This window comes from Achroia grisella, unplaced genomic scaffold (assembly GCF_030625045.1).
Source record: "Achroia grisella isolate CSIRO2021 unplaced genomic scaffold, CSIRO_AGI_Agris_v1 utg503, whole genome shotgun sequence".
NCBI lineage: Eukaryota > Metazoa > Arthropoda > Insecta > Lepidoptera > Pyralidae > Achroia > Achroia grisella.
Window position 1 is genome coordinate 423,389 of NW_026712898.1, and position 26,910 is coordinate 450,298.

Consider the following 26,910-nt stretch of genomic DNA (forward strand, 5'->3'; position numbering starts at 1 on the left):
GAAAATAGTATTGTATAAAATACTACATAGTAGTGGTCATCGCGCATAACAATCCATCGTGTATCATTTATTTAAGTTTCTGGCGGCTGTGTATGCGCACGCGCACTCTGTTTACAAACGCGCTGGTCATTACAAGCAATTAAATCGCGAAGTGCAACATATAATGCAACAGCATGGATAAAAAGGTTTTTTATTCAGTTTTGTTTTTATTAACACTGGCCGAATGCACACGATATAAACAGCGCTATAATATAAGCGAGAGGATTTCGAAAAAAGAATCCCGTTTGAAAATAGAAAAGAGCTTGCATCCACGAGGAAACGTTTTGGAAAACCTTTTTAATGTATACGACCCATCTTTTTTGTCTGTGGTCTGGCCAAAAATATCTAATGGTGTACATTTAACAGCGGAAGAAAGTTGCTGGAACGATTTGAGTGTGTTTTTTAGAGATCTGGCAGAAAGTCGCTCGTGGGCACTAAGCGGTAAGTGTTTATAATTTCATACATCTCTTTACACATAATGGTATTGTAACGAATCCAAAATTGTATATGTAGTTAATTAATTTACATGTAATTTAAAGGTACATACATATATAGTACCTATTATGTGAGGTTGAAACTAGAGCGATGATTTTTCGAATTTTCGAATTTTTTCTCTAATTTTTGCCAATCGTCATTTGTTTATTTATTTATATGTTACTAGCGGTCCCGACAAACGTTGCTTTGCCTTAAAATAAAAAAAAAAATTAGGGTTGGTCTACCCCTAACATTTAGGGGGATGAAAAATAGATGTTGGCTGATTCTCAGACCTACTCAATACGCTCACAAAATTTCATGAGAATACCCGTCCGCCCGAGTATGGGAACGAAAACTGTGACACGAGAATTTTATATATAAGATATACTAAAAATAAAGCTGAAGAATTTGTTTGTTTGAACACGCTAATCTCACGAACTACTAATTCAAATTAAAAATATATTAGTATATATATATTAGGATAGTCCATTTATCGAGGAAGGCTTTAAGTTATATAACATTACGCTACGACCAATAGGAGCGGATCTGCAATGAAAAATATTACAAAAGGTGGGGAAATGAAACGCAGATGAAGTTACGCGGGTCAGCTAGTGTATATATATATGGAAGGAGGATTAATGCGATTCATTTTTATTATAGTTTTATTTAACAAAAAATAATGGAAAGAGTTGACAGAACGACGTAAGACGATTTTAAGACGTAAATAAATGATTAAAAATTATAAGACTTTTCTTCAAGTCTCACTCTTGATAATTCCACACATATATACATACCTATAAGGACTGTCAGTTTGTCACTCCCTTTAAACATAATATACTACATAAATAAACAAGTACATAATTGACAACAAGTACATAATGACGACCTCGGTGGTCTAGCGGTCTAGGATACCGCTTTACGTCCGATGGTCGCGGGTTCGATTCCTCGCACGGCACAAACATTGTATTCATGAGTATGATTGTTTGTGTCGGTCTGGGTGTTTTCTATGTATATTATGTATGTATTTAGGAAAAAAAATGTATCTATATATTTGTATCAGTTATCTAGTACCCATAACACAAGCTTTAGCTAGCTTAACTTGGGTCTAGATGGCGCTGTGTGAATTGTCCTGAGATTATTACTATATTATTATTACTGTACTATAATTACTGACTCTCAACTTATATACTCACTGTATATAATCACAGTGTGATACCTATAAATAGCATCCACTACCTCAATTTTTAACTAGCACTCAGTAATAAATAGTAAAGGTCATCATAATAACGGGATATAATATCTCACGAGTTTGAACTTCAAAATTAATCAAAACTAATACATTATAATTGATCAACGGTACCTACAGAGTTACGGGTGTGCCTCGTATCGTATCCCACAATACGGCTATGCGTGCTCAAACGCCGGACAGACCTCGTAATAAAACTGTCGATTATATATAATTCTACATTTTATTGAAATATTTAAATTATATAAACCGTATTTTAAAGGGCTCCCTAATATATGTACACTGCAATGGGTGCTACATCTCGAACTGGGAGACAATAATGTACCATAATAAAAATTCACGCTTTCTAGTCCTAAGCTAAGCAGATCTTGTGTTATGGGTATTAGACAATTGATATAAATACATGGATACTTTTTTGTAAATGTAATATGATAACATGGTAAATATAAAAAAAACATCTAGACTAATAGAATCAATTATGAATACAAATATTTATACCGTGCAAGGATTCGAACTAGAGATCATCGGAAATAAGTACGTATACTAGACTACAAGAGCACCGAGGAACAAACTAAAAAAATTAAGAAATAGAAATAATCTTTATTCAAATAAACTCATTACAAGCACTTTTGAATAGTCATATTTTGATTCTACCACTCATTCAGAATGCAGATTCAGCACTAGAAGAATGAGCAAGAAACTTGTGTGTTGCTCTTTTTAATATATGTTTTTTTTATACAAATAATTACAGTATAACAAGTAAGAGGCATGCGATAATCAACATAGAAATCGCTACGCACTCATTATTAGTGTAATCAGATAATATTGTTAGTGCTATGGATTTAAAGTTTTTCTATAAAAACATTATCGTTAACGAATTCTTCAATTTTATAGTAAGCTTTTTTGCAAAGGAAGTGTTTTATTTGACATCTAAATCTTTTTTCTGGCAGATTTATAACAGACTCTGGTATTTTATTGTAAAACCTTATGCAATTGCCATAAAACGAATTACTAACTTTAGCCAAACGACATTTAGGTAAAATCAGTTTGTTGTTGTTACGTAAGCTTTTATTGGTGCAATCACTCACTCTTTTGAAACTGTCTATATTCTTCCTGGCATAGATGATATTTTCATAAATGTATTGAGAAGCAACGGTGAGGATATTTGATTCCTTAAAACACTCTCGCAATGACTCCCTGGAACCCATACCATAAATGGAGCGAATGGCCCTCTTTTGTAAAGTAAATATTGTATTTATATCACCTGCTTTGCCCCATAACAAAATACCATACGACATAATGCTATGGAAATACCTAAAATAGACAAGTTTAGCCGTTGCCACGTCTGTTCTATTTGTACATTATTAGTATATTGTCTAATTCTTCTTACCGCATAAGCGGCAGTACTAAGTCGACTCGCCAATTTAGTAATATGAGCACCCCATTGCAACTTGGAATCTAATGAGATACCTAGAAATACAGTATCGTCAACAAAATTAATAGGATTATTAAGATTCTCATTTACACATTAAAAGTTTAGCGTTGCAATTGAGACATTACACAGGATTCAAAACCCGTAATGAAAACAAAGTAAAACTTTGGAATCATAAGGACGGACTCAAATGTTTGAGAACTAAAAAGGTTTATTTATTTATAAATTCTTTTGCATACAAAATTTTAAACATGGCGGATTATTTCGCAAAAATATATCGCACAATTTAAAAAAAGCAGTCGTATTTTCATTTTAAAAATGTGTTGACTATTAAATTATATGATTAATAGGTTAATAATGAAATTAAAAACATAATATCAAGCTGTGAACATGAATTATTGCTTAATTATAAGTTTCTCGACCGTGTGATGTGAATGAACAGCGAGCGAGGTGACCGCGCCGCCGCGTGCCGCGCTCCTACGCCATTACGAGCTACTCACGCACGCCATTTTTTACCGCGAAAGCGAAAATTTATTAATTGTCATTCTGTGGAAATGATAGGTTATAATCGCATTGAGAGATCTTTTCCTACTTATGTATAGTTTTTGCGACACAAAAAGTACTCGAGCTGTCTGTCTGAGAAGAATTAGAACGGATTTTGATGAAACTTTATAGTAATATAGCTTTTGCATCCGAATAACTTATAGGTTATATTTTTTTACTGAAATTTAACGCGGCTAAACTACGGACACAACTTGTACTAAATAATGCGTATATATATATATATTTTAAACCACTTTTGTGGCAAACGTGCATACGGCCCATCTGATGGTAAACGGTTACCGTAGCCTATGGACGCCTGAAACACCAGGGGTGTCACATGCGCGTTGCCGACCCTTATATTCGTATATATTGTATAAGCTGTTGATTATCTAAATAAATAAAGAAATAGCACTTATTGGGTTATCTAAATACGCAAACCAATTAAATTATGAACGACTGTTACGTGCGATTTAGATATTAAATTTCTTTGTTGATTCAGTTTCAATTTCAATCATTCATTAGTTCGATGTACTGACTCATTATATACACGCAAACAATAAATCATGCGAGTATTTGATTCTGTCAATAACATTCATGAATTCTCTATGATTCTTAGGACGAATGGCTGGTACACGCGCTTGCATGGTTCTAGTGGCGGATGATATGTTGAGCATGAGGTCAGGTTGATCAACCTAATTTCATGCTCATCCTATCATTTAAAAGATAGAATTGTTGCTTCTGATTCCGTTTTTTATGCAAATTATCGTATTTACAGTGGCGGATGCATCTGGTCGTTATCAGGGCGGAGGGTTTGCTGGTAACAACTATTGGCTCGGCTCCAAACGACAGTGCTTGCAATTGGTAAGCCCCTATGAATTGAATACATTGACAATTACATCTGTAATTTTTTTTTTGGGTAAGGTCCAAGATGCTGACGTATACATACATAGAAGCCTTGAATTCTATCATTACATAGTATAAAACAAAGTCGCTGTCGCTGTCTGTTCCTATGTATGCTTAAATCTTTAAAACTACGCAACGGATTTTGATACATTTTTTTTATAGATAGAGTGATTCAAGAGGAAGGTTTATATATATAATACATGTACACCCGGGCGACGCCGGGGCGAGTAGCTAGTGATAAATAAAATAAGAATGTTTTTGGTATATAGTTAAGTAGAATAGTTTTAAAGTATAAACATGTTGGCAATTAGTTGTAAGTTTATATTGTGTTAATTGAAAGAAAAAAAAAATCACAACACCAAATTCGCATATCGTAGACGATAGATAAAATACTCTATTGTTTGAATTATAACTTCAGTTCATTAAATAGACAGTTATCCTAATGATATAATAGGTGCTATGCTTTTAATACTATATACACAGGTGTAATGAGGTAGATTTTGTAAAAAGTTATTTAAAAGAGTAACACACAAGTTTCTTGCTCATTCTTCTTGTGATGAGTTTGCATTCCGAAAGAGCGGTAGAATAAAAAAATGTGACTATTCAAAAAGTGCTTATATTAAGTTTATTTGAATAAAGATTATTTTTATTTCTATTTCTGTTGTCACTTCATCAAGAAGATTGATTTTTTAAAATCTGTATCGGTTATCTTATCTGTGGTATCGGTAACAATGAGTTAAAACAGTGAAATTACAGGATACGGAAATCTGTCTGAATCAACAAAGAAATTTACCTACTATGTATGTATTTGTATGTTAATCTCTTGTCTATGGTGCTGTTCATGTATATAGGCGACGGTTACCATTTACCATCAAGTGGGACATTCACTCTTAAAAAGAAAACATTACCCTCAGTCCCAGGGAGGGTACTGTTGTACTCCCTGTTTCGTGACTGGACTTGAATTTATTAATTAGTATTTTTTCTTCTGTGGTATGTACAAATAATGTTTCGTGATGTGATTTAGCGCCAATCGTAAACAGTGTAGGTATCCTGTTAATTCTGAACTCTTAATATTTGGTAATGACGTAAATAAATTTCTAAACGTTGACGAAGAATCTGGGAGTACTAATAAACTTATTGTTGAACAGGATAATGAAGTTAAAAGTGACAATAATAACAATGACTATGATTTTATGGGCCCCGCCGTTGGACTTCGCAGAGAAAACTACCACAACAGAGGTAAGATACAGCACTATGTCTCCAAACGATCTGCTGTAATATTTCAATGGATTTTAAGTGCAGCCCTCAGATTAGAGTCGTATCTATTTGGGAAGAGATGAAATTTGTCCTCTCCACAACTCTTCTGTTTTATATAATCTAATTCTATTTGTATAGTGTGCCACCTACCTTTCCCTATTTCAAAACTTCTGTCTCGATGGTTGTCTATAAGAGGTTGCTTTGAGCGATAGGGCCGACTTTTTTGAGCATACTTTTGCATTAAGTTCTGTTTTTGTAAATATTTTTTGTTTTTATGCACCCTAAAAAGGAAACTTTAAAAATTTGTAATTTATTTATTACAAATTTTTAAAGTTTCCTTTTTATAATTTTATTATGTACATATATAGAGAGTATAATAATAATATGGTGCATAAAAAACAAAAAATGATTTGACCAATTTTAAAATGTCTTTCACCCAAATATATGCTACAGCATAATATCTAGCTCATAGATAGCTAGACGAAGACGACTAGGTGAAAGACGTATGAAAGCATTGCGACTCGATTGATTGAAGTTCTGTTTTAGATCATGAATGGCGATTGGAAACAACCAAACCGGCGATATCGTCAGACAACCCTCCACTCCATGTAGGATATAATGTAGCGAGGGTCCTACTGACTATCATGAATGTACCAATACCTCAGGTATGTTAACCCTTGTCTATTTATATAGAATACACCAGCGTAGGTCCTGCTAAGATATCTGAAAATAAATCGATTTAACATTGTGCTGTCATGTAATTATTTATTTAAAATAAGATTTATAAAATTTATTCAAAAGAGCAACACACAAGTTACTTGCTTATTTTTCTTGTTGAGTCTGCGTTCTGAATGAGAGATAGAATTGAAAAAATTGACTGTTCAATAGTGCTTGTATTGAGTTTATTTGAATAAAGATTATTTCTATTTGCTTATATTTGATGTCATTTGCTTCTTTAAGATATTTTTAAGTTTTCGTTAACGTTTTATTTAGTCATTGTATTTCGTTTATGCCGCTTGCTAAAGGCACCCTGAAGAATTATGAACTCTATAGCTTTTTATATTAAATTCATATTGCATTTATATATACATCAACTTCTTCATATATAATTATTATACAATAGCATATAATTTATAATTCTACGAGTACAAGCTGTATATTTTACTTTTTTCCAGTCATTTGATATTAAATTAGGATTATGTTTACCACGTACCTGTTCTAAAAAAGACGTATCATCTCTGTTGACATTTTCTATAATGCTTAACGATAATTTAAAATCAAACAAGACTGTGCCTCGAATAGCGAAAGTTGCATCGCTCAGACAAGTGACAGAATATTATAATATGAAACAAGACCTTGGAGCAATACTGTTGTTGTGCGTCACACTGTTTCTACTATTACTATCTATAACTGCCACAGTAATAGAAATTAATATTCTAAAATGCAAAGGCGGAGCCAGATCTATTAGTTTCGATTTACAAAAATACAACAATACAGACACCATGAACAAACATGATAAAGACAACAAATTGCAAATAGATGAAAGAAAAGACTCGGATATGGTAGACAATGAAATATTAGCCAAAAACAATATTAATCATAGAAACAATATAAATTTGATTGGGCTGCAGAACTTTAATACAAATATAACTCCCTCGATTACGCTAGACGTAGTAGGTGTGGAGAGAGCGACGGGAAGCTGCACAAGATGTGGCAAGTACAGAAGACAGTGTACTAATCCGAAGCAAGTAAATAACTTAACTGCTTGTCCACGAGTCAAATATAGCTCCGTGGCGAGTCTGAGTACAGAAGAAAAGAAAGGGCGTTTGATAAAGAGACTACTGTTTTGTTTCTCTTTAAGATATAGTTGGAGTCGAATTTTTAACACAAACATGGCTAATAAAGATCTGTCAGTAATACACGTTTGGAGGGTTGTAGCAACGCTTTGGCTAATATTCGTGCACGTCTCTGTTATAGTGGATTATGTTTCAGGTAATACATAACTTGTTTATACAACACTTGTTTCCCTTTTTATTCAAAGTTTATTATTTATTGTAAATACTATTTTATTTTCAGCTAATTCTGGTGGTGTAAAAGAAGCAGGAAATATTTACAATATACTAAATACGGGAACTATGACTTTCGATACCTTATTTTTAGTTAGGTATGATATTTTAATTTTGGCTGATAGCGAAGTTTCTTTAGTCAAGTGTTAATTTATTGATTAAGTGGTATATATTAATTACTTTTATTTTATTTCAGTGGTTTGTTCAGTTCTCATCATTTCTTTTATCTGAAAAGTCATTACACAGTAGAGGAGCTGGTAGGTTTTAATGGTATCTGGGGTCATATACTTCAATATGTCTGCTTTATCACAAACAGAGCAGTGAGGTATTGTTGCTACTTCATTAAATAGATTTTTTTCATTTATGTTATGTTATACTTTGAAACTATTTACTTAAATTTGTATTTTATGCCTGTTTAGGTTATTACCATCATATGCTTACACGATATTTCTATCCGCCGTGATAGCGCGAGCATCCCGGGGTACATCATCATTGGTACTGCCTGATGGTGATCACCAAAATTGCGAGTCTTACTGGTGGCGGAATATTCTGTATGTCACCACTTTTTATCCCGCCGAGGAAAGGGTTAGTGGTTCAGTGAAAAATTATATATTTATTATTAACTTTTCATTTAAAGCTAGAAAAATATCTGATGCTGGAATACGACAGTATGATGTTACATTATTATTTTTATTTATTGCAATCATCAAAGGAAGATTCTGTACATTGTTTGTTATGCAGTTAAACATATGATGTTGATTGTTTGTTTACTGCTGGCTTTAGAGGCAATATACATTTAGTATTCAGGAATGTAAAGTTAGCAACAAAAACTACATTTAGAGCAAATTCACAAAAACAAAGCGAATAGAGTACCGTAGCGCAGTGAAGGACTTACTGTTTTGCGTAACTAAAGATCTACATATGTCTGTTTCTTGAAATTCCATGTCAACTTAAAGCAACTGGCTTTTTTTATTTAACTAGAATGTTGGTATTCATTATTTTCGCTTACAATAGAGTTTACCAGTTTGGAGACCAAGAAATTTAAGTGTCTACGGAATGTCTTAATATTACGTGCAGAATGTCACGGCAATTGTTATTCCACTTTTGTAATAGTGCATGCAAGTATCTTGGTACCTGTCTACTGAGAGTCAGCTGCACGTGGTTGGTGCTCTGGTGTGCGCGCTGGGTGCAAGTCGCCGCAGCCGCCTGCTGGTAGCTCTCGCGCTCGCAGCTTTACTCGCTACCACTGCCGCTGACGTCACCGATGCCTACACTGAATACTCACACATGTAAGTTGATTTCTTAACAATGATGGAATCGTAATGATGCTTCTATTAAGGGTAGAACCTGATAGTATCAATTAAAAGAGGTGTGGGATATCAAATGACTATGTCCATCGTGACAAATTTTCCAGAAATTAACTTGCCGAAGACTTATACCCATTTATTTACGCTTTGAAGGTGTATGCTATCCAGTATACAATCTATCTGATGGTGAATGGTATGTATAGAAGACTGTGTGTAAATGTTATCTATAACAAAACCCTTTTCTCTCCCCTAAAAATGGTTTCAATCCATGGAGTTGCCTTCATATAGTACCTGATGTTTAATTTTGTGCATATAAATTCATAAACAGCAAACAAATGTCCTGGTTGCTAAATATATTTGATTTGAATTTTCTTGATAATCTAAATTTTCATTTTGCAGTCGATCTGGAGCTTACAACATTTATTCGGCATTAATAGAACGTCCATGGGCTAGAGTGGTACCTTATTTCGTTGGAGTTGCCATTGGATGGTTGACACATAAGATGCAAGGTTCTTTAAGAATTTCGAAGGTAAATATTTTTTATACTCGTCATATTCTATAAAATTATTATGAAATTATAAGGCACTGAGATATAATGTCTTAGTTCTTATGAATGGCAATGCAAAAATTTCACGGGTGTCATAATTTTTTCATGATGTCTGTAGTGTACCTCTGTTAGTTTGTTTTAAATATATTAAAAAAATATAACAGAAAAATATTGGTCCAAAAACTTATCCTTGAGGTACACCTTTGATTATAACGTACTAATATCAAAACTTTTCACTAGTAATTGCAGTATATATGATATGAGTCTAATTAAATGTTATTTATTTCTTGTGATGGCATTAAGAGAACCATATTTTTAAATAGGGTTCTTTATATCAAACGCTTTTCTTAAATCTGTAGAATAATTTACACATAGTGCACTATCATACATGTAACACAACATTTAATAACAAGAGCGGGGTGGTGCAGGTAGCGTGGTGGTGTATAGGCAGTGCATCAACTGCATCGTTGGCGGCAGCTGCAACCTTGGTAACAGCGCGTGGCTGGCCCAGCGCCGGTCTTCATGTTTGCTGGCCTGTAGCACTTTTAGCACCTGCGCTTCTGGCTGCTTCAAAACGGGCCGGTTAGTCAAATTAATAACTATTCTAGTACTGATTATTTTAAAAACTCATAGTGTGATTTTATTAGAATTTAGGAGTGAAATAAGTTTAAACGACCAAATTTAGAGGACTACAAGATTTTCTATGACATTATTTTATTATTCGCCACTCGATTATACACTCAATTATAACAATATCTGGATAGTCTGAATTAAGTCTTGGTAAATATTATATATATATTTCCTTTGCTTCCTCTACATTTGTTGACTTACAATTTTAATTATGTTTATTCAAGCGTTTTAGAGGTTAAATATTCGCTGTCATAAATATTATTTTTCGTTACCTTTCATAAATCTTTCCTATCCTTTATAAAGATAAAGCTCATCAATCATCTTCATAGCAAACTCACAATAATTAAGTATTGCTAAGCCTCTTACAAGTATGCGCCCAATGATTCCCTGGACAGTGTCCTAGTCTACTAATCGTTCACTGTTAATGTTCATTACATTTAGTGTAGGTATTACTTTATATAGTAGATTCTCCTTGTTTTTAAACGGTTTTGTTACGCCTTTATTGCGCAAAAATGGGCATAGATTGAAAGTCCACGCCTTTTTTTGCTTTTTATTGTTTTCAAATGTCGATGTAAATTCCTATCAGATTCATTATTATTTGTAGCGGTAATTCGTCGTGTGGTGGACAGTAGTATGATGGCGGCACTGAGTCGTCTCAGCTACGGCATGGTGCTGCTGCACGGGCTGGTGGCCCGCGGTCTCCTCCTTCAAACGGACGCTCCGCTCTGTTCGCATACGCTCTGCATTGTGAGTACCAAACTCAGTAATATACTGTATCTTAATTACTGTTATTTCAGATGATGTATCAGATTTTTATGGATGATGAGGGAATGGTGGAATCGCCTACGGAAACGGCATATGCTAGCGGAGCAGTGAAAGTTTAGTATGAGATTCATGTCAGGTTCATTAGGTAATTCAGCGTGATGACTAGAGATCATACCGGTACATTCCGAGAAACGGAAATACTCTCTACTTAGAAGTAGTCGTCCCGCAAGTTAGAGCTATTGTCATTTTTTTTATAAATATATAATTAAATGTTAACGATTAGCCCTCACGTGTGCTAAATATTCACGTTGATGGAGCACCAGTGAAGGTTGATAATATGGGCATTAGGTCAGGTCAGTTAGTTCGTCGTGACAGATTGAGTATGAATTAACCACGATCGTTTCCAGAGGGAACTGCGTAGAGGTCGACCTGATTGACTGACTGATCGACATTGCTAGCAATAATGTCACATGTTCATATTACTAACAACTCTCTCCCACAGCTGTTGCCAATTGTCGGTTGCCTACGTTGGTATGCCTATATACATATATTTTGGAATCCAATATGGCAAAGAGTCTACAGCCGTCTCTCGATTTCCTAATGCTGTTTACATCCCTAAAGACTTAAACATCATTATATAGATAAAAATAATGCTAATAACAATATCTTAGGACAATTCACACAGCGCCATCTAGACCCAAATTAAGCAGAGCTCATGTTATATGTACTGGACAACTGATATATATACATAGATACATTTTTTTTGTAAATACATAGAAAACACACAGGCCGATATAAACAATCATACTTATGAATACAAATGTTTGTAACGTGCGAGGAATCGAACTCGCGGCTATTGAAAGGCTAAACTGCTAGACTATTGAGGCTGTCATAATAGGCACAAAGTTTTCCGGTATCATCCAGATTTGAATTCACGACCGTTCTAAGCAGGCGTAATATATCACTAGTCTACGACACACTCAAGATTTTTCTATATCATCCAGATTTGAATTCACGACCTTTCGTTTTTTTTTCGACACATTCAAGATTTTTCTATTACTTTTCACGTGTGTATAGTGGTCATACTTCGCGGGTACTGCTTCACTGACCCTGGTTGCGTCTTTCGTTCTCGCTCTGCTGGTGGAGATGCCCTTCTGCAGCGTTTTAAGAAGACTGTCGGATTATGCTAACACCTGAATTTATTTATGTTACTATTATATTCGCATTTATACCATATTGCATTACTTTTTTTACATGTTTTGTGAGGTATATACAGGTATTACAATTTACGTAAACTATACTATAGTTTGTTTTTTTTATTTCAGAGACAAATTTGAGTAATGTTGCCAGCTTTTGGCGATTCTTAAATAGTATTGTGGCACTATCCGAAATTAATATTAGTTACCCATTTTTATTGCTAATTAGTCTCTAAGATTAAAAAAACAGATTATAGGTTAAGTATCAGGAATTTATGGCAATTACACTGATTCAAAGGACTTCTATCCAGATCCTTAAAACATATTAATTAAAAAAAAAACAATTATTTGTCAGCTCTCAGGTGTTGCCATTATTGAGGATTAAGTTATGCTTCCATATTGATATTCCAGAGTAACTTCAACGTACAAATATATAATGTTATATATTTGTATAATAAACATATGAATCAAAATAATTACTAAATCTTCAGTTCAGTTTAGTTGTTTCTGGCTAGAAAGAATTACAAATAATAAAACCTATAGTATTATAAATAGTTGTATGTGTAGGTAATCTATTTATTATTTTCTATATTGTTCAATGTGAATTTGAATCTTTTGTAATACTATATATAGATACAATTTTAGTTTTCTAATAATTTATTGTTACATAAATGTTAAGTATGGAAATGACTTTAAACGGCAGTGTTTTTCAAACTGTACGACCCCTAGGGAGATCGCGTATATTTGGGTGATCGACAGAAAAAAAAATATTTTTTTGTTTTATAAAGAACAAAAAAGAAACCTCGATATACATTAAAAAATATTTTACCGTTTTTCTATATTACAGTAAAAAAAGGCAATAGAACTTTAAAATCACTGTTGTTGAGTGTTTTGCAATCCAGGTAAATTTTGGAGCAGCGACCAGGTCATTTACGGGTATCGGTATTTGGGTTTCATTTGGAATAAACAGTTTGCAAAACACTGTTGTTCTAGATATTTATTTCTAGGTACTTTAATAAATATGGATGAATTCCGTCTGAATTGAGTTAAGCGTTATAAATAAAGTTTAATTTAAAAATCAGGCAGGCATATCGATATGCCTGGGACATCTCTATGTGCCTGTGCATTGGTTTCCACACAGGTATTCTAAGGAGTGTTTTGCGATGAAATAAAATATTTAAATCTTTAGTTATATTTTATTTTTCATATAAAAAAATATAATTAAAAAACTAACATAATCACTAGGTAAATAAACATACAGCTATAAGTAAATATTTACAAACTATTTACACGATTTCGCCTATTCTACACGAAACTGTACAGTCATTAATGAATGAAACTGATTATATGAGAAATTGTCATGATTAAGAATTTAAATAAATTAAAATTGTAGTATATAGGCAAGTATAATATAACAAAATATTATACATGAAGTCACTTTAGAGTTAATAAATCACAGTATTAAGCACAGAAATTGCATGTACTTATAGTAAATAGTCAATAGTATCTAGTAAACGAAAGATTAATAAATAATCCTGAATATCACAGCGCCATCTAGTCCCAAACTAAACAGAACTTGTACTATGGGTTCTAGATAGTCTATATATATGGATTCACATACATAAATATATATTTCAGTTATATATTACATAATGTTTATAAAAATCTACCAATACTGACAGTATTGACTGATTACGTATGAGTATAAATTTTTGTCTTGTTGGAATCAAACTTGCAACCGTTGGAAAGCAGTGCATCAATCCGCTACGCCATCAAGGTCGGTAAATATCCTAGAGCGTACAAATATGTCAGATTACATTCTTAGATAACATATTTTAATATATCTATAAGTAAATATTATGTATATGTATGCTTGACGTAGTTAGAATACAATGTATCACCTTTCTTTTTCGTTACAAAATACATTTCCTCCTTTCTTTGTTTAAAGTATAATGCTGGGTGCAGGAGAAGGAAATACCAAAAAATTAAAAATTATACTTTAAACAAAGATATATTACAATATTTCGGTTACCATCAGACTTTTTATTAATAAAAAATCTTTCTACTGTTTATTGTAACAAAACAGACACTCCATTTTGGTTGTAGAACGAAACTATCTCAATAGGCCGTCTGACGAGTCATTATCATGTCTTATGAAGAAAATCCGCCCCATAAATATATCCAATATTTATGTATAATTTATATTCTAACAGGTGATTGGAACCAGAGACATTTTTAAACTTTTTATTGCTTCATGACAGAGCGAGTGTATGAATATTGAACAATCACAGATTATCTATATTCACCATCACAATTTATACTATAAGTAGATAATTAACATAAATATATCATCATGAAATCTCAGAACTAACAAATTTGATATTTGGCAAATAAATTTCTTTTGCAATAATTAATTGCAATTACAAAAGTATTTTTGTAAAAATGTTTGACATTACTTCGTGGTTCATGCGGATTGAACACAGACTCATTCTTAATGTGTAATTTTAACGTGGCGTACATGTATTATACATATAAACCTTCCTCTTGGATCACTCTATCTATTAAAAACACCGCTTCAAAATCTGTTGAGTGGTTTTAAAGATTTAAGCATACATAGGGACGGGCAGACAGCGACAGCAACTTAGTTTTATACTATGTAATGAATGATGTTGATATAATAAAATCTAAATACAGTAAGAACTAATAATTATATACTCAGTTCGTTAACAGAAATGCTAATTAATTTATTCTCGCTTTTGAATTACTTTCACCGTCGCTAAATGTGCTGTTATTTAATATAATAGGTAAGTCTACAGCTTTCTGTGACGATTATGCAATCGTACATGCAATACGATTGATCGACTGATGAAATATACGAGTGATTTATTAATATATTTTGTATTCTTTTTTAATTTTGTAATGGGCATGAAAACATGCTTATGCATGTTTCCTGCATGGCATTGTACTGAAGTTATGTTCTTTTTTTAAATGGTATGTAATTGAAATATATGAGTTTTTTTTTTATAATTTTGTAATGAGTAAGGAAATATATTGTACTGTAAGAAAAATGTTTTTTTAATAGTAATATTTAAACGAGTGCAAAAATACATTACGCAGCTCCGTTCAAATTCTGTAAATAAGTAAAAAAAAATATTAATAGATTCAGTCCAATAAAATTGTTTCATTCTAAGACTCGAAAATTTAAGTACTACAGATAAATTTTAAAAATCCTTTCTCTAATAAATTTGAATTTTTAGTTTGTCACTATTTAAGAGGAGAATTCTATGTCAGATACATGAATAAATAAACTAGGCAATAAGTTACAATAACACGTGAAGCGTATAAGAGCGAAACGAGTACAACGTGGACGTTTTAGCGAAAGTATACAAAAGTGTGATTTCATAAAACATAGTTTAAAAAAAGGATTGTATTATCATATCATAAGATCTATAATTGTACAATGAAATATAATGTATATGATCAAGTGGCTTCACAAACGTTAGTTCCTACTTCTTGTTCAATTCGTTTCGTTCACTATTGTTTTCTTAGTCAGTGCCCAGCAATAAACGCTTTATTAAATGTATTATTAATTTATTTTCAATAATTATAAAAAATAACTTCATTATATACAAACAATTAAAATTTTCTCCGCATTTATAATTAAGATTACATAAATTAATTACGATTAAATCATACAAATCATTCTCTCGCCATAATAAAAAAAACGTACTAATTTACAGAAAACAGTTTATATCTATCTATCTATATTACTCAATAATAGACAATAATAACAAATGATTATTATTTTTTAATTAGCCTCTATTAGAGACGAGATCCTTTGGTATCTAAAGGATAGTTTCTACTTTCAGGTTTACAAATTAAGTTACCATTTGGTTATTATTTTTCAGTAATGGTAACTCTGACATAACCTCAAAATTAACACCATATTCCAATCAATTGGCTCACAATACAATTACAATTGTTACAATACATAACTGTCTGTTGTATAGTAATTAAAAAAAAAGATCTATTACACTCTGACAAGTTTCTCTTCAGTGTATACAATGTTTATAGCAAATACTAAGATAGGGATCTCAAGAGATCGTATCGTCGTTTTGAATGATTACTTTTTTCTTTTTATAACTGCAAAACTTAGTAAGTTGACAAATTTTTAATGAGTCGTTCAAGACATTTCTAATTTTAACAATCATTGCGTAACTAGAGGTGTAGGGAGACGTATTTGACAAATGCCAAAGGAATCTATTGCTAGCAAACCGGAACATCTATAGGTAGATCACTGTTTTACTAAATTGACTTGTCCAAATTGTTACTAAATACACAATTTACACCAAAAAGAGCGTAGTTTTTATAATTTTTATATTTCGAAACAGTATTTTTTAAAAATAATAATACACAGCTAGACATCGATTCTACATTCAAATGATATTATGCCAAAGAGGTCAGAATAACTTACTATCTCTCTCTCTCGTTTATACAGAACAAGACAGCAATATGTTTATTTTTTTGGTTCTGTTTAACCTTTAAAAGAAAGGCAAAGAGAACTGCGCTTATACAGCCATGCAATAAGTTGTCCCTTTTTCATGTCAACGTTATCGATCATCGAATTCATTGTCAATACATTTGATTCGTTACCGATTTTAGATTAGTTTGCTATTTGTCTATGCCCACAGATTGGAACGGTGTCGGTGAGGATAACTTTGTACATAGTCCAAGTATGATTCGATACGCTCATACTCTATGGGGTTTCCGTTGTGGCGCAACGATTTTCAGCATCGTCACCATCGGAGCTTCGAATGCTACGGAAATTATGAACGCGAGCGCGTACGATATCACAGTCAGGCCCAGGAACAGCACGAACTAGAAATGAAATTAGGTTAGGTTAGGATTTTTTTGCTAATATTATAAACGCGAAAGTGTGTGAGTATAGATGGATGTTTGTTACTCTTTCACGCAAACTATTGAATAGATTTTGATCAAGCGGTTTCATCCGCGTTAAATTTCAATAGAAAATAAAGCCTATGTATCATTCTGATGCATAAGCTATATTACTGTAAAATTTTATCACTATCCGTTCATTATTTGGACAGCATTCCATTTACATAATCAAATTAAGGTAGTACCAGAGGTAGACTGTAAAAAGTCGCCTGCGTTTATACTGCAGCACAGTCTTCCTTATTACAGCAGATAAGCCATGTGTTTCGGTTGCAGGACGCCATTGGGCAGTACAATACAGGATACTTTAAAATATCTTTCATTCATAAACCCTACCATAAAAATCTACCATTAATTCAATCAATCAAATCAAAATATCATTCATACATTTAAGCTTATTACAGACTCAGTTAATTCTACTATAAAAATCTACCATAAACTACCATAAAAAATAAAAAAAAATTAATGTTCATGTAGGTCTATTACAGATTCTTATGTTATGTCAACCCAACCATATAAGTGTACCATAATCTACCATAAAAAAAAAAAAAAATGGAATGTTCATGTAGCCCTGTTACATACTCTTATAATAAGTAAATTCTACTATAATCTACCATCAAAACAACAATATAATAGTATGTGTACTAACAACGAGCAGCTCCCCGAGGTGTATGGGGTGCGTGAGGTGCATGGCGACGTAGCGCAGCACCACCGGGTGCACCAGGTACGCGCAGTACGTTACGCGCGAGAACGGGTACAGCACCGGCGCCGACAGTAGACCGCGCACCCAACCTGCATACAACGCACTTATTTTTTTTTTTGACAATTTACACACCGCCATCTAGACCCAAGTTAAGCTCGTTAAAGCTTGTGTTATTGTTACTAGATAACTGATACAAATACATAGATTTTTTTCGTAAATACATATATGTTATACATAGAAAATACCCAGACCGATCGAGGAATCACCCAGAGGAATCGAACCCGCGACCATCGGACGTAAAGCGGTGTGCTAGACCGCTAGATCACCGAGGCCGTCATATTTATTCTCATTAAGAATTACAAATAATTCACTTAACATGAGAACTACACGTATAAACTTATACAAAATTATATATTAGTGGAAATATAAAAAAAGGTAATATACATATAATGTAGACAGTGGAGGAGCAAAATGAAAGCAGCAACTACCCGCATGTATGACAACATTCAGCGGTATTGGGTTTATAAGTGTAATACATGAAAAAGATGGCAATTTTAAAAAGACGAAAATACATGAAGTTTGTTCGGTCGTATACTCCTCCGAAACGGCTTGACCGATTCTCATTAAATTTTGTGAGCGTATTGAGTAGGTCTGAGAATCGACCAACATCTATTTTTCATCTCCCTAAATGTTAGGGGTAGTCCACCCCTAAATTTCAATTTTTATTTAAAGGCAAAACAACGTTTGCCGGGACAGCTAGTAATATTATGAAAAAGAAGTCAAGTGATAAAGTTTATGAAACTGACCTCCATGTCCTGTAGAGCAGGCAATAATGATCCAGCCTATGCAGGCGGCCCATAGTGAATGTGAGAGGGCGCTGTAGATGGCTGCTGCCGCTACTCCCAGCTCCGTTTTGTAGAGACCGAAGATCAGGAAAAGGAGTGTAGCGGTGCATACCACCCAGCCAACACACGCCCACACCTGCAAACAGACGGACGTAAAAACAAAAGAGCGGGTATCTGTGTTTCTTCTATAGGATAGGTACAAAGAGGCATTTAGTTCCTCTGATGTTGATGGTTATTTAGGAAGGTTTTTTGTGGATGATAATCGAATGGTGCATCTGCATGCGCTAACGGTTTACGGTAGCGGGGCACCAGTAGCGGATGAAGTCAGGTCAGGATATCGTTATAAATTCTTGGTAAGTTTACCAGGACTTTATCATGGTGGTTTCCAGGGGGAACAGCATGGACCTGACATAGTACATTGCTAGCAATGGGGACATCAGTTTATAGTAGTAGCAATCCCCTTTTCTCTCTATTTAGGAAGGTTCAATGTCGTATTAATTTTTCATTATATTGAAGAAATATTTTCTTATCTACTACGGAAAGCACATCGTCATCCGATGTCCGAGTAAAAGAATGAGGCGTTGTCATTTTGGAAGATTATGTCATGACTCCTGACCTGTAATTTCTCCGCTCTTCAACCGAAAAACATCTTGCAAGTTTTGGGGGTTCATATAGGTAAAACAGAGGTAAACAGACGACTTTGTACCCCGTCTACTTCTCTTTCTTTCTTTTTAAAGTAATTACAATAAAGAAAGCTGATGATGAGCCATCTTGAGGTAATACATGAACAGCACTAGATTCTTAACAAGTTCTCCATACATTGCAACTATCATAACACAGTTAGTCAGAATTAAAACGTCAAACATTTTTTCAGAAGTCTCTTTTTCAGGGACTTTATCATGTGACGTCTCTGATTACGTTCAAGCTTTTCCATTTCGGAGTAATAAGATTTTTTCTCTTATCCTGTAATTTCACTGCCTATCAACCGAAACACAAGCTAACAATGTAAGCTCAAAAGTGGCTGATATAGGTGTGACCAGTGAGTGAGTGACAAGAGAAAGAAGTTATTGTGCCTGAGTTGGTAGACTATTTCTTTCAAAGTCTATCAGGGAATATTTAGGTGCAACCAGTAAGAGAGTGAGTTACAAGAGAGAGAAGTTATTGTACCTGAGTTGGTAGACTATTTCTTACAAAGTCTACCAGAGAGTTTTGGAATCAGTAAATAACGGGAAAACACCTTTTTCATCCTTATGTTCAAGTTGGTCTTAAAGAGTATCCAGCCGGTCGCCATGCCAACTAGGTACGGCCCCAGCCTGGTCCACGGCTTGTCGTAGATCTTGTCGAACTGGGTGAAGGGGTCCTCGCTGCTGGGGATGTGCTCGTTGCTCCATGACACGTAGCCCGTCGTGAACAGGGATGACAGGAAGAACAGGCCGGTCAGGGACACTGATAGCTTGAAGTGGCTGCAGGGGTTGAAAGCATTTAGTGTTTGAAGCCGAATAGTACAGCATGTACTCGAATTTTATCGAATTAGGTGTTATTTTGCGGATGTCGACAGTAATACTTAATGGATTTGTATGAATTTTATTTAATTCGCTACTATTACCACTACGTTGTAATCTGGTCGTTGAACAGTACACACAAAGCTCTAAACTATATCCATTGCCGGATGATATTTCGTTGAGAGCATACAGTAAAATACAATCACGTATTAAATTAAAATGAATTGAATTTTACGACAAGATCCAATTGTTGCTCTTTTTTAAAACATAACATTACTTATTTCAGTAATATGTCTATTATTACCTTGTGGCCAATATGAGGAGTAGAGCGCTAACTGCGTAGAACTGCGTGTCATCCGAAAGGTACCAACTCCAAAGCATGCACTGAAAACGAATCGATAATAGTACATATAATAATATATTAAATTAGACTGATTATTAAACTCCAAGTTGACAATATAATATCGGGGGGTGGGGGCGGAAACGGTTAGTAATGGAATCCCTATTACAAGTAATTCAATTGCTAATAATATATCCAATCAGGTCGGTATCACCCTGGAAACTATTTATTTATTTATATAACTTTAATACACAAAATACCAAGGTAAAAGTACATATGGCGGACTTAACGCCTTACGGCATTTTTTACCAGTCAACCACAGGTTGTGCAGAGAAAAATTGTAGGAGGTGCAAATATAATCAATAAGAAAAATAATAGGTCAACAAAAATTATACATATACTAAAAGTAAATACATGTAAACACATGCATATACATACACAAATACATATAATAGATATTAATCTATAAATAAACTATCGTGGTAAATTTTGAATGAATTCGCCACAATGGTCTAAATGACTTCATATTCATTTTATCACACCCCATTGGGACCCCGTCCATTGGGCTTTTTATTTTATTGGAGATTTTGGTAAGGGCTAAGATCTGTGACACTGCGACCTACATAGATCTATTGTGCTCTCCCTTTTTCAAAGTCCGCTACCTAGACCCGTCAGGGACAAGAATTGAAGGATATTCTTAGGAGAGATGGTTTTTATTTCCTTAAGATAGAGTGTATACTTTCCAAAGAAGATATTGCGTGTATGCATAAGTGGGACAACTAAATAGTATCTGTAGTGGTGTGTCCTCTTCTGCTTGGCAAAATCTGCAGATTGTTGTTAAGCTAAGGTTTAATTTCTTCATGTATTTATTCAATTTGCAGTGTCCAGTAAGGCCCTAGTCATGATGCATATATTGTTTTTACTCAATAGCAATGGTCTATTGGAGTATTGATTCCCTATGGACTTCTCTAACTTGACGTGACTTCATACTCAACCTGTCAACCCCCACTGATGCTCCCCGAGAGAATACCGTTATTGCAGGCCTCATTATCATCCATATAAAAGACAATATCACTCACCATCTGCTCGACCGGGAACAGCGTGTTGATGTACATGAGGTTCCTCCACCAGTACTTGGGGCAGGTCTCGTGGTCCATGGCAGGCGGTTCGAAGACGGCGTTGTACGCGAACCACTTCATGGTCACCTCGACCACGCCCAGCATGAACAGATACGGTGCTGTCAATCTGTTAGAATATCGTCAAAACACTATATTATTTAAAATAGTGGTTGCTCATTGGTCGAAATTTGATCACAGTTAATTTAAATTATAAGTAAGAACACCCATTGGTCGAAATTCGCCCATAATTTAAATTATAAGTTTGTACAGTATTAAGGTTTACTAGTAACCGCTCAATTGTTGAAAGACCAGAATTAATTAAAATTATAAGTTACATTATTATGGTTTTATTGTCAAAGACTGTACTTTTATGAATGTGTGTGTCAAAAACATGGTATGTATAATGTTTTTTTTTATTTATATTTTCCTAAGATTTCTTTGGTCTATTTTCAACAATATACATATTTATAATCACATATACCTTTTTTCCACACAAGTATAAGTAGGTAATTTTATGTAAGAACGTCGTCAAAACACGATATTATTTGAAATAGTGGTCGCCCATTGGTCGAAATTTGATCGCAGTTAATTTATATTATAAGTAAGAACACCCATTGGTCGAAATTCGCCCATAATTTAAATTATGCGCGAATTAATTTAAGTTTGTACATCATTCAGGTTTTATTATCAAAGACTATCCTTCTATGTATGTGTGTGTCAAATACATAGTTTTTTTATCTTTATATATATAAATATAAACTATTTCATATATAAATAATGTTAATATGTATATGTGTGTATAGATATATAAATATATAATAAACACCTAGTGAAACACAACCAGCCCTACGAAAAGTTCTGCTGTATCAAATCGCAGCTGAAGTATTGACTTATTTACATATTGATTAATTAACATATTGATGTTAATAAGAAATAATGTCATTAATCTATATTTACTTATAATATATATATTTACTGATAGTAATATAAATAGAAATAATCTATATTTAAAATAATCTATATTCTACCACTCATTCGGAATGCAGATTCATCACAAGAAGAACGAGAAAGAAACTTGTGTGTTGCTCTTTTTAATAGATGTTATTTTTATATAAATAATTACGGTATAACAAGTAAGAGGCATGCGATAATCAACATAGAAATCGCTACGCACTCATTATTAGTGTAATCAGATAATATTGTCAGTGCTATGGATTTAAGTTTTTCTATAAAAACATTACTATCGTTAACGAATTCTTCAATTTTATAGTACGCTTTTTTGCAAATGAACTGTTTTATTTGACATTTAAATTTTTTTTCTGGCAGATTTATAACAGACTCTTGTATTTTATTGTTAAACCTTACGCAATTTCCATAAAACGAATTACTAACTTTAGCCAAACGGTTTAGGTCAGTGAAACAAATAAGATAAAAATAATAAAAAAAAGAGTGATTGCCTGATTTCTAGTAAGAGAAAAAAATATCTTACCTTGCAAATCTGTACGCCATCAGGCCCATAAACTGAAGCACTCCAGCGGTGATCTTCCTGCGACCTTTCGTTATCAGATCCAACTTGCCTTTCGCGTTTGTACGGAAATACAGGAATGATACCAACATACCACTGGAAGAAAGAAAAAATATATAAAATATAGTACACAATAAACAAATATATTAGGTAAAAAAAAAAAGGTTAAGGGTAAATATATAGTAGCCAATTCTCAGACCTACTGAATATGCATATCAAATTTCATAAAAATCGAACAAGCCGTTCTGGAAGAATATAGTAACTAACAATGTGATACAAGAATTTTATATATAAGACTAGCTACTCACCCCGGCTTCGCACGGGTTTACATGTATTATATATAAAAACCTTCCTCTAGAACACTCTGTCTACTAAAAGAAACCACTTCAAAATCCGTTGCGTAGTTTTAAAGATTTAAGCATACATAGGGACAGACAGCGACATTGACTTTATTTTATACTATGTAATGATTACTGGTTAATTATTATTACTAATTTATTAGTAAAAGGTAACATTTAACGGCAATAGTTGACAATAGATCACTGTAATAGTTTGGGATTGTTATTCATAAGTAACCGATATTAAAATACCTTTTAAATAAAAAAAATACAAAAGTTTAGAGACAATCTATAGAGATTGGTTTTTTATAATACGAAAAGGTTCATTCCCGGCGTGATCCCATATAAATTATGTCAAGATGGGACCTTTTATAATAAAAAAAAGGTTAATAAAAAAGAATACCAGTGGAATTGAACCTTTACAATTTTAATTAAAATATCACACGAATGTTCGTCTGTTGCCGGACCTCTATTTGGTAATAAATTGACAAACTTTATCGTCTGCCGTATTTCCATTAGTTGTAGGTTGAAATTCCTCTAAATATTATGTTTCCAGTAGTCTGGGTCTTTTCTATGTTTATTATTTTATAACAAAAAGTATTTATTTCACTTCATACAATGTTTAAAACTAGTCAAGTCCTTATAATAATGAGCGGGTAAAAGTCTTTTAAAATCCGTCCAATTTATTTAGATATTTTTTTAAATTAAACTTTTTGATATTAGAGCCGTATATATTTCCAGGTACATTTAATGAATTGCTGTTGATTTGAAAACAGATAGTTACTTAAATTTTATTTATTATGATATTAATACGTGAAGCAAAAACTATGTAGAAAATTAAGAAAAATAATGGGCATGAAGTAATGTGTAAAATTAAATTGTAATTGTAATTAAATTTGTAAGTAAATTGGCACAGTTAATGTTTATATGGAGAAGGACTGTGGATAGCAAATATTTTTATATATTAATTATGACTCTAATAAATTGATGACATCATATATACTCTCTTGTGTTTCACATACACGTATATACAAATTATCTTTTGGCCGATAGCATAATCTTAATAACGTTTAGAACTTAGAAATTAAATTCTTTATTGCCTAATTGGAAACTGACGACTAGTTTAGATAAAGAGATAGCTAGAGATGTTGAGATGACTAACCCAAGGCAGAAGAACGTGTCTACACTATAAAGAGATAGCTAGAGATGACTTACCCAAGGCAGAAGAACGTGTCAACACTATAAAGAGATAGCTAGAGATGACTTACCCAAGGCAGAAGAACGTGTCAACACTATAAAGAGATAGTTAGAGATGACTTACCCAAGGCAGAAGAACGTGTCTACACTATAAAGAGATAGCTAGAGATGACTTACCCAAGGCAGAAGAACGTGTCTACACTATAAAGAGATAGCTAGAGATGACTCACCCGAGGCAGAAGAACGTGTCTACACTATAAAGAGATAGCTAAAGATGACTTACCCAAGGCAGAAGAACGTGTCTACACTATAAAGAGATAGCTAAAGATGACTTACCCAAGGCAGAAGAACGTGTCTACACTATACACTGCGCTCAGGACTAGTTGAAACAAGAAACTCTTCTCCAAAATCGCTCTCAACGCCGTATTGTCAGCATACTGCAATCAAAAATAAATAATAAGCACTAATTTATTAGGGTCAAATATATATCTATAAATATAAATAAAATTGGAGTGCCTGTTTGTAATATTGAAATAACTGTTTTTTAATACCTGCATATGACTATAAATACGGTACATACTGTCTATCTGTTTATTCCGGCTAATCTCCGGAATAGCTGGACCAATTTCGACGGGACTTTTATTGGCATGTAGATGATGTAATAAGGAGTAACTTAGGCTACTTTTATTTTAGAAACATAAAGTTAAATTCCACGCGGACGAAGTCGCGTACACAGCTAGTTAAGAATAATATTCTATAACACGCTCACCTTGAAGACAACAATGCAGGTGTGGCCGAAGATAACCCACACCATGGAAAGCGACCGCAAACCGTGCACAACGGGTACCGTGTCTGATCCCACGGACTGGTCGAAGATCTGCAGAATATTGGCCTTCATCGAGAAGGAGAGGAGCAGCTCCGACAATATACCTGCAACAAATCTTATATATAAAACTAGCTGTACCGGCAAACGTTGTTTTGCCTTAAAATGAAAAACTGTGACACGAGAATCTTATATATAAAATTCTCGTGTCACAGTTTTCGTTCCCATACTCCTCCGAAACGGCTTGAACGATTCTCATGAAATTTTGTGAGCGTATTGAGTAGGTCTGAGAATCGGCCAACACCTATTTTTCATCCCCCTAAATGTTAGGGGTAGTCCACCCCTATTTTTTTTTTTATTTTAAGGCAAAACAACGTTTGCCGGGACAGGTTGTAAATATATAGAAATAACTCAATTCACGTAGCGTATCAAACCCGTCAAGCTGGAGTTGGCCTTCATCCGCTCCATAAGTCCTTCTGCGAGATTTTTCTAACTCTTTGTTTCAAATCCAAACAAATACTCAATAATCTTAATAATATAATACGTAACTTTCACGTAAAAACTACTGAACGGATTTTGATGAAACTTTACAGTAATATAACTTATACATCAGAATAACATATAGGCTATAATTTTAAAGTTTATTATGTAAATTGGGCGAAATATAATAATAATAATAATAATTAGATTCTGCCCGCATTGTACGCCGGTTTCTCCCTGGGGCCCTGAACCCCGGCCGAATGTGCTTCTGCCGGGGGTAAGTTGCCATCTCCTCTCCTTAAGAGGGGAGATGAGATTTTTTTTGGAAGTTAGGAATATAATAATAATCTCAGGACAATTCACACAGCGCCATCTAGACCCAAGTTAAGCTAGCTAATGCTTGTGTTATGTGTACTAGACGACTGATACAAATACACAGATATTTTTTTTTCGTAAATACATATTATACATAGAAAACACCCAGACCGACACAAACAATCATACTCATTAATACAAATGTTTGTGACGTGTGAGGAATCGAACCCGCGATCATCGGACGTAAAGCGGTGTGCTAGACCGCTAGACCACCGAGGTCGTCAATAATGATAAATGTCAAGTAAGTGTAATGCATACGAAAGTGCGTGGGTCGCTAGTATGTCTATAATTTCATGTTATTAATTA

General features: G+C 33.6%; 2 protein-coding genes across 2 annotated transcripts in view; one reads left to right on the forward strand and one right to left on the reverse strand.

Moving 5' to 3' along the window:
* The first annotated feature begins 173 nt into the window (after positions 1-173).
* Positions 174-12,823, forward strand: LOC131846173 (uncharacterized). The gene is made up of 13 exons (XM_059195414.1): positions 174-480; positions 4,510-4,595; positions 5,786-5,876; positions 6,441-6,559; positions 7,070-7,886; positions 7,971-8,058; positions 8,157-8,285; positions 8,380-8,545; positions 9,074-9,249; positions 9,667-9,796; positions 10,243-10,396; positions 11,049-11,191; positions 12,287-12,823. The coding sequence occupies exons 1-13, from the start codon at positions 174-176 to the stop codon at positions 12,404-12,406; spliced, it is 2,526 nt and encodes an 841-aa protein (XP_059051397.1). The 3' UTR covers positions 12,407-12,823.
* Positions 12,824-16,647: 3,824 nt separating this feature from the next.
* LOC131846154 (uncharacterized) overlaps positions 16,648-26,910 on the reverse strand; it is a 90,013-nt gene continuing 79,750 nt past the window's right edge. Inside the window, exons 7-15 of the mRNA XM_059195391.1 lie at positions 25,696-25,856; positions 25,263-25,363; positions 23,356-23,487; positions 21,828-21,993; positions 20,713-20,792; positions 20,144-20,369; positions 18,868-19,042; positions 18,008-18,150; positions 16,648-17,283 (exon numbers count right to left, since the gene is read on the reverse strand). Of these exons, the coding sequence (XP_059051374.1) occupies positions 17,155-17,283; positions 18,008-18,150; positions 18,868-19,042; positions 20,144-20,369; positions 20,713-20,792; positions 21,828-21,993; positions 23,356-23,487; positions 25,263-25,363; positions 25,696-25,856 (1,313 nt within the window). The 3' untranslated portion in view covers positions 16,648-17,154. The remainder of the gene's footprint in view (positions 17,284-18,007; positions 18,151-18,867; positions 19,043-20,143; positions 20,370-20,712; positions 20,793-21,827; positions 21,994-23,355; positions 23,488-25,262; positions 25,364-25,695; positions 25,857-26,910) is intronic.

Bases quoted from the DNA above. Each gene is read 5' to 3' on its own strand.
- LOC131846173 (XM_059195414.1), top strand. From the start codon at position 174: ATGGATAAAAAGGTTTTTTATTCAGTTTTGTTTTTATTAACACTGGCC. The intron at 9,250-9,666 runs GTAAGTTGATTT...TTCATTTTGCAG, and splicing joins TACACTGAATACTCACACAT to TCGATCTGGAGCTTACAACA. The intron at 11,192-12,286 runs GTGAGTACCAAA...ACGTGTGTATAG, and splicing joins GTTCGCATACGCTCTGCATT to TGGTCATACTTCGCGGGTAC.